Raw genomic sequence first — 20,479 nt, forward strand, 5'->3', positions numbered from 1 at the left:
TCAAAGGGCCCCTTTGGGTCTTAAGGGAACTGGGAATCCTTTTTAATGGGAATGTCGGCCTTATTTTAGGCTGAGAATTGGGCATTTCCACACTTTTCCAAAGATTGGGATATTGAGCCTTTTCTTAAGTTCCATGGGGGTGCGGAGAATGATAATTCGATTCTATTAGATATTGGTTTATTTGATGCCATTCAATTCTTATAGCCACGCTATTAGGCTCGCTTCTCTCTTTGGGATAAGAAGCCCACGTCCTAACCAGTTGAACTAGAGCGTAGTTTGTTGCACACTTCTCGGAATAATTATACTTGTTTCGTTCGAAACGCCAGGAGGCATGGGGTAAATTGCTTGGCGCCAAGATCCACGGCGCCAAGGCTTGGCGCCATCATGGATGGCGCCACGTCGGCATCCGCGTTAGCAGCTGCGCATGGACCTTGGCGCCAAGCTAAGGGTCCATTTTTGGAATTGATTCCGCCAGGGGCGTATTTGTGAGAATCTTTCGCAAAAATGGCTAAAAAACAAAAAAGACGGAACTATAAACCGTTGCTCCTCTCCTACTGTTCCATTGGCTGATCTTATCCACATGGTTGTTTATTCGTTGCTTTTCACTTTTCACATTCAGAATGCTATCTGAAGTGGCCTATGCTAATTGCTAAACATGTGTACTTGTGTAGTCTGATGAATGTTATGAAGTATCATTTCTAAATCCTACCTTGACCAATCTAGAAAGGAGAAAGTGATTATCCAATCTGAATTCAAAATAATAAAAAGCTAGTTTGTCTGGATTCTCAGATTATAATCTCGATAGTGGGTGGGTTAGAAAGGTAAAATGACTACAATACCCTTGGCTCATTCACCTTTCTAAAAGTTGGAGGTGGCAAAATCGTAATTTGTCATCCAAGAATCCCAAAAAAAGCTAGGGAAGAGGAGAATGGATTATGGGTGGAGATTCTAGAATCCTACACCACAATCTAGTTTGTTTGGTTCAGATTTTGATTTTTTTAATTCTGGATTATAGAATCCTTTGGATCCAAACGCCCCCTTAGTTTAGACCTTTTTAGGATCCCAAGAATATATGTAGATCCTTCACTCTGTTATGTGCAGATTAGCAACGCACATACCATTACCAGTATATTTTTTTCCATCTTGTTGCCATCGGAATCAATTTCTGATCAGATCAAATTGCAGGGCGCCGACAGTTCACATGAGTCTGTGGATGCCCTTGAAGCAGCAAAAGCATTAGCACTGTCCAGCGGTTCTGTCGTTGCGGTATCTGGAGCTGTTGATTTCATCACCAACGGGGAGCAGGTTGTCGGAGCAAGTAACGGTGTACCCATGATGCAGAAGATCACAGCAACAGGGTGCGCCGTGACCGCCCTCATTGCAGCTTTTGTTGCCATCGAACCTTCAGATGCTCTTGTTGCGGCAGCATGCGCTCTTGCCATCTTTGGCCTGGCGGGAGAGATCGGGATGGAGTCATCCAAGGGCCCTGCCTCTCTCAGGATGCACCTCATTGACACTCTCTACTGCCTCGATGAGGAAACAGTTACCTCTCGAGTCAAGATTGCTCTACGACCATGATATACACGCCTGCCATGGCCACCACTAGGTAAACGCAGAGTTGTTGGAATAATGAGCAGGTTGAGTTTGATTTCTGTCTTCACAAACCATGAATCCGTGATATGAAGCAAATCGGTCAATTGGTCGTTGGCTCGTTGCTCGTCCAGTAAACCATATAAACACTCTTGTGATCGGGACTGTATTTCGTGCTTCAGCTGCAGGGTTTTAGTAGAATGCAATATCACTGGATGCTGTTCTGTTTGTTTGTTGCTGTTGGTATGTGAGGAAGTTTGTTCTTGACAAGTCAAAAACGAAAATGTATCACCGGATGTGTGTTTTGTTTGCTTGTCGCTTGCCTTTAAGCCTGTTGGAGTGGGCGGGGACATATGAAAAAAAGTTAATTAAATAAGTGTCTGTAACAGGCTACAAACAACATTGTTGAGATGGCCGAGTTGGTCTAAGGCGCCAGATTAAGGTTCTGGTCCGAAAGGGCGTGGGTTCAAATCCCACTCTCAACACATTATTTTTTTATTTTTCCTTGCTGATTTTGGTTGTATATTCCGGTATTCCCACGCAAATGTGGAATCCCGTCTTTTCCCTAGCCATGTTTCCTTCAGCGTTTTGCTTGCGGCGAACTTTTTTTTTTGAAGGAATGCTGCGGCAATTTTTTTTTAACGAACGTTGCGGCAATTATTGCGTCTGTGGCATCTGAACTGATTCTGGCTGTGTTCGGTTATGCTTCTTTGGTGGCTGCAGCTGCAGCTGTACAGCTTAGCTGTTCGGCTGCAGCTGTACAGCTTAGCTGTTCGGCTGCAGGTCTATAGCAAGCTGCATCACTGAATGCTGCGGCAATTTTTTTTTTAACGAACGTTGCGGCAATTATTGCGTCTGTGGCATCTGAACTGATTCTGGCTGTGTTCGGTTATGCTTCTTTGGTGGCTGCAGCTGCAGCTGTACAGCTTAGCTGTTCGGCTGCAGCTGTACAGCTTAGCTGTTCGGCTGCAGGTCTATAGCAAGCTGCATCACTGAATGAATATGGCTGGAGTTTCTGGCAGCTGGCTACAAGTGCTGTAGCAGCTGCAGCAGCTTCAGCTTCAGCATAGCCACAGCCATCACAACCGAACCTCTATTTCTCTGCATACTTCGTTATAGTTCGGTGAACAAGAAATCATCTGAAACAGGGCTTAGTAGAACGCATGCCGGGCCCAGCCCAACTAGGACAGGAATGGGCTGAGATCGAATGAAGTCAAGCTTAGCATGATGTTCCTTCCAACTCTACAAATTCAGAAGCATTGCCAGTGACAAAACGGTTATGATTCGCATACATCTTGCTATCTAGTTATTACTACTACTGATCGATGACTTGCCTCGAAAGTTCCAAGCTGATATAATCTGTGTCCATCTAATTACCGCCTCCAATATAATTGGCAGCTAGTATATCTTGAGTCGATCACCAGCTGCATCAGCAAGCTCCACGTCAACATATATATGATATGATCCCTTTCTCCTAATAGTAGGAGGAGCTCTTGTGGATGGTGAGAATGGTGAGCATGAGCATGACAAGGTTGGCGAAGGCGGCGAGCAGGGAGACGATGACGGCGGCCATGGCGCGCTCGCAGAAGGCGCCGTAGACGTTGCAGACCTTGGCCCAGCGCACGTGCGAGTTGCCGCGCTCCCCGAGGATGCCGAACTCCGCGGCCGCCCCCACCGCCGAGAAGAGCAGCGCCAGCGCCAGCAGGTCCCCCACCATCACCGGCACCACCGCGCCGCGCCGCCGGCACGTCGCCAGCGCCAACGCCGAGAAGACGCACACCATCGCGTTCGCCACCACGAAGTACCTGCATATATGGTATGTGTGCGTGCAGGAACCGCGCGCGTGGCATCAGTCCTCTGTTGTGTGTTCACTGAGTTCAGGTGAATTCCGTCATCAAGAAAAATGAAAAAAAAAGAGTAAAGGTGCTTGTACTGTCGCTGGCTGTGACCGGTGAGTGAAAACGAGAGATGTTTTTCTGTTTTTCACGAAAACGAGAGATGCATTCGTTGTATCGATCGTGGTAGATCTATCTCGGTTTCAGACTCGATCGACATTTATCCGAACCGTCACGATTCCCTGAATCAGCTAGTGTTTCTTTAGCAGATCCCCTGCTAATCCGAGTGAACTTTCAAATATTTGTCCCACATTCTAGTCGTTGCTAGTCGTGGCATCTGATGCATTATTATCTTCAGGTGCGTTCGAAAGATCTGAGTTGATTCTCTGCTGAATCCAGCAGGAGCTCTACCAAATAGTTTTTTGGAGAGAAGTGATTCTCTACTGATTCTGTGAATTGATTCTCTAAAATGATTTTTCGAAGAGAAGTGATTCTCTACTGATTCTGTGAATTGATTCTCTAAAATGAACAAACACGTTGGGAGCTGAAAAGGTAACTTCTTCTAATTTTGTAGAGTAATTCTCTATCCAGATTTTAAAAATTTATGTTAGAGAATCAAATAAAATCACTTTCAGCCAGAATCACTTATACCAAAGAATCAGCTATAAAAAATCAGCTTCCGTAAAAATAAGTACCAAACAGACCCTCCTTTGCGTGCACATCTCGGTTTTCACCGTTTTCACCTCGATCTATCGTGGCTAATCGATCTTTGCGCGGGATGCCGGAGAGGTCTTTTCGTTTTCGCGGCTAATAGCACCCGGTGGAGGAAACAGAGCATCGCCCATCGATCAAGTCCAGCCCAGATCCGCAGCACCTCCTCACACACGCAACCGCACGGCTGATCGAAACGAAGGCTATGTTTAGTTCACTTCAAAATCCCAACTTTGGCACTATGCAAAAAGAAGATTCCCCATTACATCAAACTTGCGGTACATGCATGGAGTACTGAATGTAGACGAAATCAAAAACTAATTGCACAGTTTTGTTGTACTTTGCGAGACGAATCTTTTGAGTCTAATTAGTCAATATTTGGACAATAATTCATAAATACAAACGAAACGTTACAGTATTGCTACAGGAATTTTAGTTACCCAAAGTTAGACAACTAAACAAGGCCGAAATGAGGTGGCCCATCAAGAGCGATCCCCAAATGTGAAATCTCTATCCGATCCGCCGTATCCGTTTCCAACTTTTTGTAAAGGCCGAACCGGTGGTCGCTCGGAGCTCATCAGGAATTCGTTCTGGATCACCCACTGCACGTGGGGCCCCAGGCCCCCTAGTTCCCACGCAGATGATGATGGGTCGGTGCCGGGGTTGAGAGCGAGACATCGATGGATCCATCCATCACCACGCATCAGCTCACGGCTATATCTTGGGGCCAATAATGGTACGGACAAGCCACGTGGTGCGCTGAAAGCGCCACGCATCCCCGTCGCTCGCCAGGTCATATACGCTCGTCCGCCATCGAGATTGCTCGCTGGCCACATACTCCGTATAGGTGGAGAGTGTGGTCATATTAATTTCTAGCTAGGCCATCTAGAGAGACTGGATGACGTACGCATGCGCCCATTGACTAGTGGTAGATAAGTGTAACCTCTCACGCTACTACTGATAAGTTCAGCTCTGTCTATACCAAACTCTTAGCCCGATCGAGAGAGTTTCACCACCAACTCCGCGAGGCCTAAGATTGTTACCGCCTCTAGATCCTTATATACTGATTTAATCGATGTTTTATGATTCATTTAAGTAAAGTGGATCACGATAAATTTCCAAATAATGGAATACATTAACCATGTACGGCTACTAGTACTTGGTGACACACCATGCTACTCGATCTAGCTTCATTCTCTACCAACCAACTAATGCTTATACAAAATTCAAACCTACTTTATGTTCCGACCAAGTAAATCCAGTTGCCTGGATAAAGTAACGTTTCAGAATTCAATTTTGTCGCGGCACCCTTATCTACACTACCAAAGTGGTATAGTACACACCAAAGTTTCTTTTTAGGTAGGGGAAAGAGAAACAATCTATTCTCCGCTTGTTTTGCACGTACGTGGAATCAAAGGACCAGCGACAATTTGAGTGGAGCTAGGCCAGTGGCTGGCGGTGGGCGAGCAGGGGATGGGAATTGGATCACGCATTCGCGCGCCGATCGCCGTCGCGAAAGCATTTTGTTTGTCTGTTCCTTCCTTCCTTCCTCGCCTGGTCCATCCCTAGGTACTGTAGCTAGCTAGAGATGTCGACGGGATGTGTATTCTCAGAAGAAGATATGCACGTACCCGTGCATGCTAGAAATAGGGGAGGACACGTATGGAACACCATGATCGGCGGTGAAAGTCCTCGAGCCCTTATGCTGGTGTGCGGAGTATATGCACTGGCTCTTATCTGGAACCTACTGCGCCCATATATACGTCTCTCTCTATATCTATATAATTGTAGTTGTATATCTCGATCTTTCTCTAGGAATTGAAGGACGACGTATATTTAAATGCAGCAGCAGCAAGCGTAGAGACCGGACAGATGCAGTGTGGCAGGATGTGTGACATACTCACATGTGGATATGCGGGGGGCAGAGACAAGCTATTTGGTTTCAAATTGGGGAAGTGCATGCACCAGAAATAATTTTGGGTTACTATACTGATGAAAAGGAGTAACATTATTGATAAGACGTACTACATAATAATTATCGACCCACGCATTTTCGAGTACGAGGCATCCTTAATTACATTCTTAATAATTTAACTTGTCCTGTATAATGAGTGGGTGTGTCACTAGCTAGCTAGCCTGGGGTTGCATATCACGACGATAAAAAAACACTCTAAACCGGATAAAAGGAAAAAAAAAGGAAAGATAAAAAAAGATCGACTGGACGAGCTGCAGTTTATGAAATTGAGGAGTGTGGCCCCAAAGCCAGCAAGATAGCGCTACGAGGACAAAGAGATGAGCAAGCAGCTAGCGGTGGAGATAGAGAGCGAGCGAGCGGGGAGCTCCGAGACTTACACGAAAGCGGAGGAGTAGGACCACTTGGCGGTGACGGGCACCTCCAGCGGCGGCAGCGTGTCGGCGAGCGTGATCTGGATGGTCCTCGTCTGCCGGTCCACGCCCATCACCACCGCGGCCACCAGCGTCGCCGCCAGCACGAACGCGCGCAGCGCCACGCCGCACGCGTCCACCGGCGCTCCCCTGCCGCCAGCCGCGGGGGCGCTCACCACGCCGCCCATGTAGCCGCCGGCCCGGCGGCTGCTGCCGTCAAAGCCCCCGGCCGCCACGCCGTTGAACCCGGGCTTCACGCGCGACGTCTCCATGACCGGCCGGCCGGCGGTTCTCCTCGCTCGATCGGCCCTGGGTAGGCGGGCGGGGCGAGGCGCGTGCGCGCGGTCTGTGGCAGGGGAGCGTGGTGTGGGCTGGTGAGGAAGGCGAGGTAGTAGAGGAGTGCTGTTGGGTACGGTTGGTCGCATCGTACGTGGGGTATTTATGGCGGAAAAGGGTGGTGGGGGGTTCGGCACGATGGACACGGTTCGCACTCGCTGGTTTCGCAAAATGAAAGAGTGAGATGCTGGATGGGTTGGTTCCTTTATTTCTTTCCTACTCCATTTCAAATTATTTCCTACTCCATTTCAAATTGTAGATCGTCTTGGTTTCGAGAATTCTATACGACGCTTGAGCATTTCATCCCAGTACTCTTTGTCTCCTGTCCGATCAGCCAGCACTCGATTTATCTACTCTCTGATGTACCCGGTTCTGCTCTGTTGGTTGCTTTGTTTATTGTTTTCTGTTAGTTGCTTTGTTTGTTGTTTTCGTTGACAAATGGGCCAGCTTGTCATAGAGACTGTGTTTTGAATTTTTGGTAACCGAAGCCATTTCTTATCCCTCGCCAACAACTTTTCCTCTTCCGCTTTTCATTTCTGTCTTACGAGCCTGTTCTTTCTCGAGCTCTCCTCCCAGGTAGGTGATAGTGTTAGGGTTTATCGATTTCGATCGATTTTTCATTTCCCTTGTTGAGTTTCCCCAATTCGTGCCTAGTAAATGAGTTCCGCATGCTCTGTTTAGTTTGGGTTCTGGATTTTGAACCTGTTTTGTGGATGATTCGAACCCCAGTCAGGAATTAGTTTGATGTTCTTCTTGTTAAGTTCAGTGGTTAGGAGTCGATTCGGTAGGCAACATCTCTCATGATTCATGGATCTATTTCTTCAGTTGTGGATTCACATGTTTTTGCTGTCCCTTTGGGGTGGTGCGTCATTTTTTGATTGATGATTTAGAGGGTGTTTGGATACACCCTGCTAAACTTTAGCACATGTCACATAGAATGTTTGGATACTAATTAGGAGTATTAAACATAGTCTAATTACAAAACTAATTCCACATATGGAGTCTAATTCGCGAGACGAATCTATTAAGCCTAATTAGTCCATGATTTGATAATGTGGTGCTACAGTAACCATTTGCTAATGATGGATTAATTAGCTTTAATAGATTCGTCTTGCGAATTAGACTCCATCTGTGCAATTAGTTTTATAATTCGCTCATGTTTAGTCCTTCTAATTAGCATCCGAACATCCGATGTGACCCTGCTAAAGTTTAGCACCTCGTATCCAAACACCCTCTTAATCATCTTGAGGGTTTTGCCTACTGAATTTGTTTAGTTATTCAACAATTTTCCATTTATGTAGGATTTGATGTTTAGATGCGTACTCTTTGCTGATTCGTTTGCTTGTAGATGATTTTGGATCTGTGTGCTATAAAAGCCTGAAATGATTTGGGTCAAGTAGATTTATAACTGGTTGGTACATGCTTAGGTTTGTGATTGTGCGTATGCTATGATTTTTTAAATTCAGTGTGAAATAATTATTGTATGCCTCAAGATTTTATCGTTTAAAACTATCATTGCGATTTTATATGCTTTGATTTTGCCTAACTTGTATTTGCTAATAGACATTTTAATCAGGTTACTTGTCGTTATAGTTCATTCTATTTTTTGCTTTACATATTGTGCAGTAAGGTGCATTATACATTTTCCTTGCAAAATTGGTGTATAGTATACTACCCTTGGCTGCTGTATGCAACAACTTATGCTGTGATTCTAGTATTATTTAACTGATTAAGTTTCCCATGCATTCTCTTTTTGATATTTTCAATTACATGTCCAAATGCAATTCCTAGTTATGTATTTTGTTTAAATGGGCTGTTTTTAATTTCAGATGGTCTGGAAACACTCTTCTCATGTAGTTGATTTAACTAGTGGGAATCTGAAGACCCTGAGGAGTGAGGATGTACAATGTTCACAGTTACCAAGTATTTATTTCTGATATGCCTTACTTCTGACAATGAAATTCAGTCTGATGTCTGTATGTTATCCCCATGTTGTTTAATATTGATGTTTTTGCATTTTATTTCTAAAGTTTTCAAGTGCTTATTGTGATATTCCATGTTTACTCTGCCCATGTCATTTTCATGCTGAAATGAAGTCGTCCTCTTCTTCTGGTAATCTCCTAGAATCATATGCTTGAAATGCTAGTAATCCTTATTTTATCCTTACTTTTGCTCTGAAATCTCCTAAAACTAAGGATGTGTATGGTCTTGTTGCACTCTGCAAATTCAAGACCAGATTATGATTTGTTTTAATATACATAGCACCAGTACTATAATTATATCACATTTGCTAGTGTAATTTTTAGATCCAACTAATGTAAATTTAAATAATAGATATGTATTTGGTAAATTATACATGGTAACAACTATTTTGATGCTCTTATTGTGAATTACTTATATGTTCTATCAAAAGCCCATTATATCCTCCTAGTAAAAACATATATTGACTATACATCATGTTAAATTCTTCTCCTCCGACTTATGGTTTTTTTTATCATTGAAACATCACCTCGGTTACTTTGGTGACAAATATCCTGCAAAATAGTATCTTAACCAATGTTGCTGATGATCTATTTGTGATTTCCATTGATCTAATGCTCTGGCTAGTTTTATGTCCTGCTTTTAGTTTTCTTTTTGGGTGATTCAGCAGGATGTGTTTAATGGACATGCAGTTCATGTATGCTATCATGCTCTTGCAAGATATGCACTAGTATAGAGTTATTCTTAGTGTTGGTTTTCAGAATTTGAACCGCAGAGATGCTCATTTTAATCAGCATGGTACAATCATCTTTATTAAATTAAGTAAGGTGCATGCATGCATTGTTGGCAAATTAAGTTTCATGCAGCTTAGAATAGATCTAGAATTCTGTGCTCATGTATTGCAGAATGTTTTATTTTCTTAGCTAGTTTTAACTAGTGATTCCAGATGTTTAGTATGTTTTAATCCATATTTGTTGTTTTGCATAAAAGAATATGTACACACACAATAGATCCACATGAGTTGATTCCATATTTGTTATCTATGAGATCCATGGTGTTTTGATAGAAGAAAGCAATGGGAATAAAATGTGCCCTACTCTTACATCAAACGAGGTATTTTGCCCTAGGTCTCTTTTGATGGAGACCTTTTTCCCCTCTCTGCCCTGTGTCTTCTTGGATCTTCATCGTGGTTTCTTCTTTTTAGATTTTCCTTTTGGAGGAGGAGACGTGCTCCCTTAGAGCTTCTCTTCTTATTGCCTGCTTTGCTTCTGATCTTCGATAAATTTCTCCTATTAGGATGCTTTTCATTCTATTATGTCAGTTTATTGACAAATTTCTCTTCTTAGGATGTTTTGTTGAACGTTAGGATGCTTGTTTTTTAGAACTTTCATTTGTATCAGATTATTTCACCTGATTGTCTACTATTCATTGTCATAAAAATATTTTTTAACCTATTCACGCTATTCTCTATACAGGTTACGACTTTGCTTTTCAACCATGTTCGAGTCAGCAAGTATGCATTCCAAGGTGTATGTTCTAAATATTAATGTTCAATCTATTTATTGCAAACTATTTTGTAGTGTATATGCACATTTTCTTTTGCACATTCAGATATAGATAACTATGTTCAACTAATTCTGGAGTATACTGTAACTATATTGAACATAATGCACCTGTAAAGTTAATGATTTCTTGAGGTAAATTGATTTCTTGTGGTAGTTTACCTGATGCAGTTTTGATATATTCAACTTACATCTTCACATATGGATGGTGATTTGATGAACTATACAATCATTTAATATTTTTTTTACAGTAACTGATGGGATGTAAATTCAATGATTGCTTCATGTATACAGTTGTTTCATTGTGTATATAAACATATGATTTTTATGGGGATTTAGTTAGCCCTGGTTAAATAGTTTTTGCTTTGAAGAACTCTCTCTAGTGTCCTCTGTAACCATACTAAAATATCTTATATCATTTGCTTTCATATCAACTTATCTGGGTGTTTCAACTCACCCAACAATTAATATGTAGTTCTCGAAGCTTTAGTAAAATTCTAATTAATCTGTTCCATTTGATGCTATCCGAGGGTTTTCACTCACTCCAAAAATTAAACTGTGCATCTGGCTTTCTTAGAAAAAAAATTGGGTTCCTGCTCGATATATTGTTTATCTATTCCATTTGATGTTATCTGAGGGTTTTCACTCACCCCAATTTTTACTCACTCAGAAACTTATTCTGTTGATCTAGAATTTATAGTATAATATCTAATTATTTTCTCATCTGTTAAATATGGAAGATACCTTTTTTTAATTGGTTGATCTGGGTCACATTTGTTAATCTCCATATGTAGGTATCAATTGATTTTGTTTAGGACACAAATATATTTATTTTTGCTAATAATAGTATGTCCATTGTGTAACTGATCCTAATAATTTATGGTTATCTGCATTGATTAACCATATTTTTGGCAACTAAGTTGCTAATTTGTCTCATGTAGGCTAGGTTACAAGATAGTTTTATTCATATTACAATAGCCTATGACATGTAAATTCAGTGAGTCTATAATGTATTTTTTTTATCTTTTTCTTATTTGCAGGTGTCTTCTGCTATAAAGATTTCAAGAACTGTTTGTTGACAGCACTGAATGGATCAGTTTGATTTTATTTGGCTTGTCATCTGATATGTAGTTCTGTTGCTTGCTACATCAAGCTAGTTGAAGACTGCATATATGCTTCTTTTGCTCAGGTAAGGACTTGATCTATTTAATATTATGTCAAATATAAATCCGTCCAAAACTCTATTGTGTTACCACTAAATCTTGTATTTTTTGTTGACCTTGTTGTTTGGTATATATGAAAAAGCTTATTAAAGCTCAAATTATTATAGCAATTGAATCTCATTAGGAGCTTTTAGTTATAGCCACTTGATCCAAATCCAATGGTAAAAAAAATTAGAGTGTTGGGACATTCCAAAATACTCTATCTACAACACAGAAAAAATCGAGTGTTTTGGGGGACTCCGGCACTCGAGCGCCAGTTCCTCCCAAAACACTCGAGCGGGAGGTAGAGAGTCCCTTTGGTTTTTGTAGGTATTATCTAGACATAATAATATCTATGAATCTAGGAAACTCAAAACGACCTACAATTTGGAACCGAGGGAACACAAATTTCGAACGGGTTTACCTCTTTCTCTTGTGAATTTAATTTATCAGCATTTGAGAAACCTATGGCAATTCCCATCTTAAGTAAACAAAAATCAGAAAACTTCAATATAATGAGAATTTTCCAATTATTTTATCATAAAAATTATTTTGTTCAAAAGCTTGCAGGGCACTGCACTGCCATTTAAGGAGAATAGCAGGTGAGTTTTCTACATTAGTCTATTATGTAAAAAGGCGCTTATAGCTAGGTGTGTCAAAAAAGCTCAAAGCTTGTGAATCGATCGTGTTCGACTTGTTTTAGGCTTGGTTCGAGATTGACTCGATTTCTAAACGAGCCAAGCTCAAACCTAACTCAAAGCTCATGAGCTTTTCGAGCTCTAGATCGAAAAGCTCGAGTAAGCTCGTGCACTACAATTGGCCATGACCTATGAGGTGTATATACACATATACTCTAATTTTTTTGCCTAATTATACTGTGCAAATCTCAATGTCTATAAGTAATGTAATGACTCTAGTCCAATTTCTATATAGACTTTGTTGAACTTTGTTTATGAATGATATAAATCTCAAGGCTTGTGAATTGCTTGTGGTCAACTCGCTATAAGCTCGACTCGAGATCAGCTCGAATCATAAACGAGCCAAGCTTGAGCCTAGTTCTAAGCTCGGATGGTTTTAAGGCTCGGCTCGGACTCGATGCTCTAACAAGCTCAATCTTGAGGTGATGAGCTCACTCGAGCTCAACTCGTTTACAACCCTACTTATAGCGCTCACATACTCAACAATAAAATGTAGTTCTAACATTAAAACTAAAAAAGCTCTAGGCTTCCACAAGCCAACCATCATAACAACATCTCCGCCTTGAATTCGTTTAGCACCTGCGCCGGTAGCATACTCTTTTGCTAAAAAATCCGTTGGTTTTGCTCTTTCCATATGTTCCAAGCAGTATAGATCAAGATTGAAGCCTTCAGTTTTCTTTGATTCTTTGGCAAGTTGATAAGCGAGATTTCCACCGGTGTTCAATTTACATATCATGAGCAGGCACCTCTACCATTCCATCAGACTATGTACTAACCTTATCCCAGACTTTAGATGAGAATGGGCATGAAAGAACAAGGTGTGGAACCAATTCTTCTTCTTGGTTGCATACACTACAAGAAATGTGCCGATCTATGATGAAAATTTTATGACACATTTATTCTCGTCATAGATCTATGATGTTTCTAGCTAAAAATATCATAAAGTTTCACATCCGAGCAAATTTAGTGACAAAGTTACGGAACATCATAAAAGTTGCCACTGTAGCTAAAAAGAAATCGTCACTCGCTATTACATGGTGGTTTTGTGATGATATAAGGTCCGCAAAAACATCATGAACCAACCAGGGTCCCACATGTAAGTTTAAGCTGATATATAGGGGGGGTAAATTAAAATGGAAAACGTGCTCCTCCCGTGGGTCGAACCCATTACCGATCAAATGGGAAGTCTTTATTGCAATCGAGTCCCACATGTAAGGTAAGTTTCAGGTGAGTGTGATAGTTGGTGGCAGAAAAGCCCGCGCTGTAGCCAAAAAATAGTTTACCCGCTGCCGCGCTCCCGTGATAGGGGAAAAAGAAGAACAGAGAGAAGGTAGCCAGGACGGTGCACTCCGGTGGAGATCTGTAGGTCCCCGCGGTGGCTGAATCCTACGGCAATACAAATCTAGAGCTCCCTGCTACAACACGTCAATCTAGTTAGTAATTTTGAGTTGAATTCGCCAAAATTTCATTTCGCATTAAGCTCTTTTGATGTAAGGCACTTCCAACCTGCTACTTGATTCAAAAGCTAAACAATGAGCATTTGGCAGATGGATAGACATTGGATACACGGTTGCCAACTATTTACTCCCGAGTATGAGAAAGGGGGCAATGTTTTCATGGAATTTGTTAAGAGTAGATACTCTGACGATGAACAAATACTATGCCCGTGTTGTGGATGCCTGAATCAGTCTAGATGTATTGTAGAAGTGGTGAACATGCACTTACTTAGAACTGGGATGGCAAGCACCTAAACTTGGTGGATCCATCATGGAGAAACATTCGAAGATAGGGTTCAGGAAAATAAAAATATGCATGATAATGGGGTTCAGAAAAATGCAATTCTGTAGGATGATGGGGTTAAGGAAATTGTAATTCTACTGGATGAGGTTGTTAAGGATAATGCAATTCTGCAGGAAGATGATGATCGGGAAATGGTTTAGGAAAATCGACACATATCAGGTATGGAGAAGGATGCAGGCACAGAAGATGGATTTCCTGAAATGATAGCTGACATGTGCGATGCTAAAGAGTTTGAAGGGATAATATTAGAATGTATAAATGATCATTTAAAACATAAGGTGCCACCGGGATCTACATATACACAATTTACATTTGTTGTGAAGTTACTTTATATCAAGTCTTTCTATTGGATCAGCAATGTCGCATTCAATGTGATTCTGAAGGTATTATTTATTGCTTTCCCAAAAGCATGTGTTCTGACATCTTACGATGAGGAAATGAAGTACATATGTGCCATGGGACTTGGCTATAAATCTATTCGTGTTTTCAAGAATAATTGTGTATTGTTTCGCAAGACGCTAGTGAAACATGATGTGTGCCCAGTGTGTTGTCAAGCGGATTTAAGACAGAAAGATGCAGACACCAAGAAGTGCATTTCTCAGAAGGTATGGAAGCATTTTCCACTGGTTTCAATGATGATGAGGATGTTTATTTCATCAAAAACCGCAAAGGATGCACAATGGCACAAGTTGAAGCAAAAACCGGTGGACAATGTGCTTAGCCATCCAGCTGATGGTGAGGCATGGAAAGACTTTGATAAAAATTGGCCGGAATTTGCAAAAGATACTAGGAACATTAGACTTGGCCTTGCAACCGATGGTTTCAATCCATTTGGCAACATGACAACCTCTATAGTATGTGGCTAGTATATGTTGTGCCATATAACATGCCACCATGGGTATGCATGGAAGAATCAAACTTCATGATGTCATTATTGATCCCTGGGCCGAGTTCTCCATCAAAGGATTTTGATGTCTTCTTGCAACCTCTTGTAGATGAGCTATTGGACCTTTGGAAGGGTGTCGATGCATACGATGCTTGTAGTCATCAATCCTTTAAACTGCATGTTGCGGTTATATGGTGCATAAATGATTATCCAGCATTGAGCACATTGGCGGGATGAGTCACGAAAGGTTATTATGTTTGTGTTCATTGTGACAAGGATCCTTGCTCAAGGAGATTGAAGAACAAGATATGTTGTATTGGCCATCACCGTTTCCTTCCAAGTGGCTATCCATGGAGAAGAAAGAAAGTAGAGTTTGATGGTAATACTGAAAACCGAGAGAGGCTAGAGCAATTTGCTATTGAGGAGCTTCAGTAGAAACTGGAGAAGGTTAAAGATGTTAAACCAGGAAAACCTCCTCAAGGTCAGAAAAGGAAGCGGGAACCCGGACAGTGTTGGAGCTGAAAGGTTTGTTTGTTTGACTGGCCGTATTGGACAACTCTGAAGCTGCCACATAATCTTGATGTCCTGTACATTGAGAAAAACATATGCGAAAACCGTATTGGAACATTTCTTAAAATTGCTTGGAATACAAAGGACACGATTAATGCTAGGATTGATTTGAAAGAGATGGGGATTAGACCACATCTACACATGCTGAATACTACGGAAGGAGGGTCATGCAAAATGCTAGAAGCTCCATATACAATGGGTAAAAACAAACAGAAGGGGCGTTCTATGATTTTATAAGCAGGTGAAGTTCCCAGATGGATTTGCTTCTAACTTATCAAGATGTAGTGCCACTGATGGATGCAAACTCCAAAGACTGAAAACTCATGATTGTCATATCCTAGTCCGAAGGATTTTGCTTGCTTCACTTCATGGTTTAATGGATAAAGAGACATATTAAGCTATTTTGAAATTAGGAAACTTCTTTTGGAAACTATGTTGCAAAACTCTGAAGTTGGATGTTTTGAAGAAATTAAAAATAAATATATCCCAATAATTTTGTGCAAGCTTGAGAAAATTTTTCCTCCTGCCTTCTTTGATGTTATGGTGCACTTGGCTGTCCATTTGCCTGAGGAAGCAATCCTAAGAGGCCCAGTACAATATGGATGGATGTATTGCATATTGAAGCGTTTCGTGAGAAACATGGCTAGACCTGAAGGATCTATTGTAGAAGCATATGTTGCTAATGAGTGCTTGAAATTTTGTGAAGACTTTGTTTTTTAATGAGTGCCTGAAACGACTTATCTTATTTCCAGCACAATGTTGATGTACTTGGAGCAGCGAAGACTTCGTTCCTTGATTTGGATTACAACAAGCTGGTTTGGTATGTCCTAAACAATTGCAAAGAGGTTGAGCCATATATAGGGTACATAATCCGTCATGCAATTATTGTATTGCAATTATTTCAGTCTAATTTTCAGATGGATGCATTTTTGTAGGATATACAAGGATCAATTAAAAGAGGAAGGTGTGTCGGACCAGGTTATTGACTATAGAATTCAGAAAGAATTTGCCTGATGGTTTAAATCTCATGTAAGTTTTCTAATTTTTGAGAACAAACTTATATTAGCTGGCGAGAAGCTATATATAAAACTATAGTTTTGTTGTATAGATTGAAAAGATGCCTAAAGAAGAGGTCTCCGAGGATCTATATGCATTATCAGCTTTATCAGACAAGCGAGAAAGAAAATATTCAGCATGTCTTGTTGGCCATGTTCGGTACCACACACATGGCCGAGAGGAAAATATGAAGACACAGAACAGTGGGATTGTGGCTGCAGGCTTTCCTAACAGTGAGCCATTTGGTTTTTTTATGGTTGTCTAAAAGAAATTATTAAGCTGCGGTATAACTCATCAGGGCGTGGTATAAATCGAACTGTTGTATTATTCCACTGTGATTGGTATGATCTGGGAGGGACCAAGAGGGAACCGAGCATCAATACTGGAAGGTAATGGTACAAAAGTGATCCCTACATTTTTGTTGAACAAGAAATGAATGTGTTCTACTTGCTAGACACCCTACAAGACCCATGGAGAGTGGTGCAAAGATTTGAGCATAGGTATTTGTGGAGCTTTAATGAAAATGAGCAGGACATAGCTCCCAGTGCATGGTACTTGCATATCAAGATGATGAAATTGAAGAATGTGTTGATGACGATATTGGTGGTGATGGTATTGGTGATGGTTCGAAGGCTCCGATGCCTATTACTGACGAGGAGGAGTGGATTGTCATTTGAGCGGATCAAGTTTCTTCCATTCGCTAGCAAAGCTTGGATGATTTGGACGTATTCAATTCTGACGATGAGGAGGAGGATGAAACTATCTAGCAATACCATGATGAAGATAAAAATCCTATACCTGACAATGATGAGGACTGGGAAGTGAAATCAGTTAATGTTTTAGTCGATCAGATCTGAACTCATTTGTTATATAGGATATGAACCGATATGTGCATGTAGATCCAGTTCAATGTATTGTAAAACTCCGGAACATCCTGTGACGTTTTTCAAAATCTTCGAACACCCATTTGGCTGGCTATTTATCTGGTTTGGTGTATTGTCAAACATTGAAATATCCTGTGATGTCTTCAAAATCTTTGAACGCCCATTTGGCTAACTGTTTATCTGGTTATGTGTATTGTCAAACACTGGAACATCCTATGATATCTTTCAAAATCTTCGAATGCCCATTTGGCTGGCTGTTTATCTGGTTTGGTGTATTGTCAAACACCAAAACATCCTTATGCAAGAACAAGGTTGGGTAGGAAACTTCTACCCATCTTCTTGTCTGGGTGCGCACTATACCTTTATGACTTTATCCAATGCCGTGTCACTAATGCTGACCCGCCGTTCCCCATTTACTGCAAGGTCGCTTGTGGCGCCCACCCTTGATAGAGTTTAGCCGCTGCCTCCCGCTGCAGCTGCCCGCCACTATGGCCGTGCTCTGCCACTACCGCAATCTGCCGCCGCTTGCCTCGATTTCATAGGTATTCGTCGTTGAAAGGGGGATTCATTGATTTTTTTGAGATCATTGCGGTAGCTGATTCAGGAAAGATCTTGCAAATGGGCTGAGATGGGGTCAAGAGAAATGGAGAATAATGTAGTTTCACTTGTCCTTGAGAATATTTGGTTGCAAGTGAAATAACACAAAAGGATGAAGAAAGCACCCTCTAGGGATCCAGAAAACATGCTTTTGAGTAATGGGAGGTTGCCAGGTGGACATCCCATTGATTGAAGGGCACACAAACTATCACAACCACCTCAATCCACCAAATATGGTACAAAACTGCCATTGGGACCCACCAGGCAGTCACCCGGAGAAAGGCGGTTGCGAGGAGGGCCCACAGGGGGTCGGCTGAACCATGCTGGAATTCTTCTGGCCATTTCTCCTTTTCACAAAAAGTTCTGAAAATGAAACTATTTTGATTTCATTTGAAAATTCTTTTGAGTCCTTTTCTAGAACAAATTTTGCCATACTTCCCTTGCATGATTTCACATGATTACAAGGAAGTTTGTACAAAAGGGGGCAGCAATGAAGACCTACTACGTGCCGGTCGAATCTCTAATTCGATCGTGTTCATCACGTTTATGTCTAACTTGCCTCAACAACTTCTAGTTGTTACCCCCGGTCATCATCTGATCATTTGTTCTCCTAAGCTCTTTAGGGAGTAAAGGGGGAGAAGAGTCTTGCTCAACCATGGCATTCGCTCCTCCCCTGAATTGGCTCTTAGGATCTTTCAACCAATTTCACATAGGAGAAAGGAGTAAGGAAACTCTCTTCCTCCATTTGTTTTTTTGTTGTGGGTTTGAACTCAGGGGAAGCAACGACTTGGAGAAAATTCATTTTCCCTCTTGGATGCTGCCCTGTGCTTCCGTGCTCTTGCGTTGCAAGTATGGGCATCCAGCTTGTCAAGTCCACTGCAACAACAGCGGCTGGAGGAGCAAAAAGCTTACTTTCGTTGGATGAGGTACAACCCCAACCAGCAGCAGTGAGCCTGAAGCTAGTTTGGGGGAGGACCCCCACAGGAGAGGTAACTTGTATCTTTATCGCTTTCAAAAAATGCATGATAAAAATAAATAAAAATCTGAAAAATTAAAAAAAGACCAAAAATATTTACCGCTTTTCCTATGCATGGTAAGAATGTTCTATTCTCTATGGTTGAAATGATGAATAGTTGCTCTGTTTATTTCATCTCATGTGTCTCGTTACAACTTAGTATCCTACCCATGTTTTTGAGTTTGTTGGCTTGCATGATCAAACCTTAGCTTGAAACTTGTGAGTAGTAAAAAGCATGATCTATGTCTAGGTTGTTGTGAGATATGATATGGTAGAATAGAGCTGCTATGATCTTGTTCTATGTGACGCTTGAAATCCATAGTTTTATTTTTGAAAATGCTAAAATGATAAGTTCCTCAATGATGAGAAATTCCTATCCAAGGCCATATGCTGATCCTATTACATAACTTCCCCATATGCAGCTTGTTCTCTCATTGAGCTTTGTCAAATTGTTGTGATGCTTAGTGAGAAACTTGTCATACTTCCATGATCAAGATCACGTACACGCCACCACCATATGCTAAGCTTCTACACTGGAAGATAGCAATCATCATTTCATCCATCCACAAAATAAAGCTCCATGTTGTTTTATGACCTCTCTCCCCAAAGTTATCCTTGCAAAAGAGGCTTGGGCTATGCAAAAAGAAATAAAGTACATACTCATGAAAGCATGATGAAAAAAAGAGAGAAAAAGAAAAGATAGCCCATGTCTCCAAAAAGACAAAAAAAAGTAAAGGAGAGAGAAGGATCATTCAAAAAAGAGTCCATATACCATCCACTACATACACCATCCACACACATGCACATCTTGATCAGGTTGTATGACTTGCTTCTCCAAAGAATCCAATCTTTGACTTAGCAATAAATGAGAGACAGGTATGGCTTCATTCTTCCCTACCTACAGCTCCACAAATAAGCCTATTAGGAGTAGGTTGTGAAAGAAAGGTAATCCCATGCCTTGATGAGGAATCATACACATTGAGCGATCCGAGTTTATCATTTGAGGAACTTTGATTTCTTTTAAAAAACTTTGCAAAACCTCCGGATTGGCAGCTAATCAAGGGATGAGTGAATAGTGCTCTATGAAACCATTCTATCTCTTAACCACCCAAGACAAGGTGAAGCGGGTTTAATCCCTTTTCGCACCAGCAGCAGCCACGCCTCCCACGCCCTCGCCTTGTTGCAACTCCTAGACCGAGCAGTCTGGCTTGCGATGCTTACTCCCCGTAGGTGTGGATATCTTGGAGGTATTGCATCTGCAGCACTTGGACAAGCCGCCACACGAGAGCTCCGATGAGGAACTTGATGAGCCAACGATGAGTCGACGATGAGCCTGACGAGCCGCGGCACGAGGAGGGAGTCGCTGAACGTG

General features: G+C 41.4%; 2 protein-coding genes and 1 non-coding gene across 3 annotated transcripts in view; 2 read left to right on the forward strand and 1 right to left on the reverse strand.

Moving 5' to 3' along the window:
* The window catches only part of LOC101786742 (hydroxyethylthiazole kinase), a 3,339-nt gene extending 1,293 nt beyond the window's left edge, over positions 1-2,046 (forward strand). Inside the window, exon 2 of the mRNA XM_004968674.3 lies at positions 1,186-2,046. Within this exon, the coding sequence (XP_004968731.1) occupies positions 1,186-1,578 (393 nt within the window). The 3' untranslated portion in view covers positions 1,579-2,046. The remainder of the gene's footprint in view (positions 1-1,185) is intronic.
* On the forward strand, positions 1,995-2,075 carry TRNAL-AAG. The gene has a single exon. It is a non-coding gene; the product is annotated as a tRNA-Leu (tRNA).
* A 650-nt stretch (positions 2,076-2,725) lies between these two features.
* LOC101752598 (CASP-like protein 1E1) lies at positions 2,726-6,947 on the reverse strand. The gene is made up of 2 exons (XM_004968675.4): positions 6,489-6,947; positions 2,726-3,395 (listed from the first exon to the last, which is right to left on the reverse strand). The coding sequence occupies exons 1-2, from the start codon at positions 6,944-6,946 to the stop codon at positions 3,065-3,067; spliced, it is 789 nt and encodes a 262-aa protein (XP_004968732.3). The 5' UTR covers position 6,947; the 3' UTR covers positions 2,726-3,064.
* Between the last annotated feature and the right edge of the window lie 13,532 nt (positions 6,948-20,479).

The sequence above is a fragment of the Setaria italica genome, chromosome V, assembly GCF_000263155.2.
Source record: "Setaria italica strain Yugu1 chromosome V, Setaria_italica_v2.0, whole genome shotgun sequence".
Classification (NCBI taxonomy): domain Eukaryota; kingdom Viridiplantae; phylum Streptophyta; class Magnoliopsida; order Poales; family Poaceae; genus Setaria; species Setaria italica.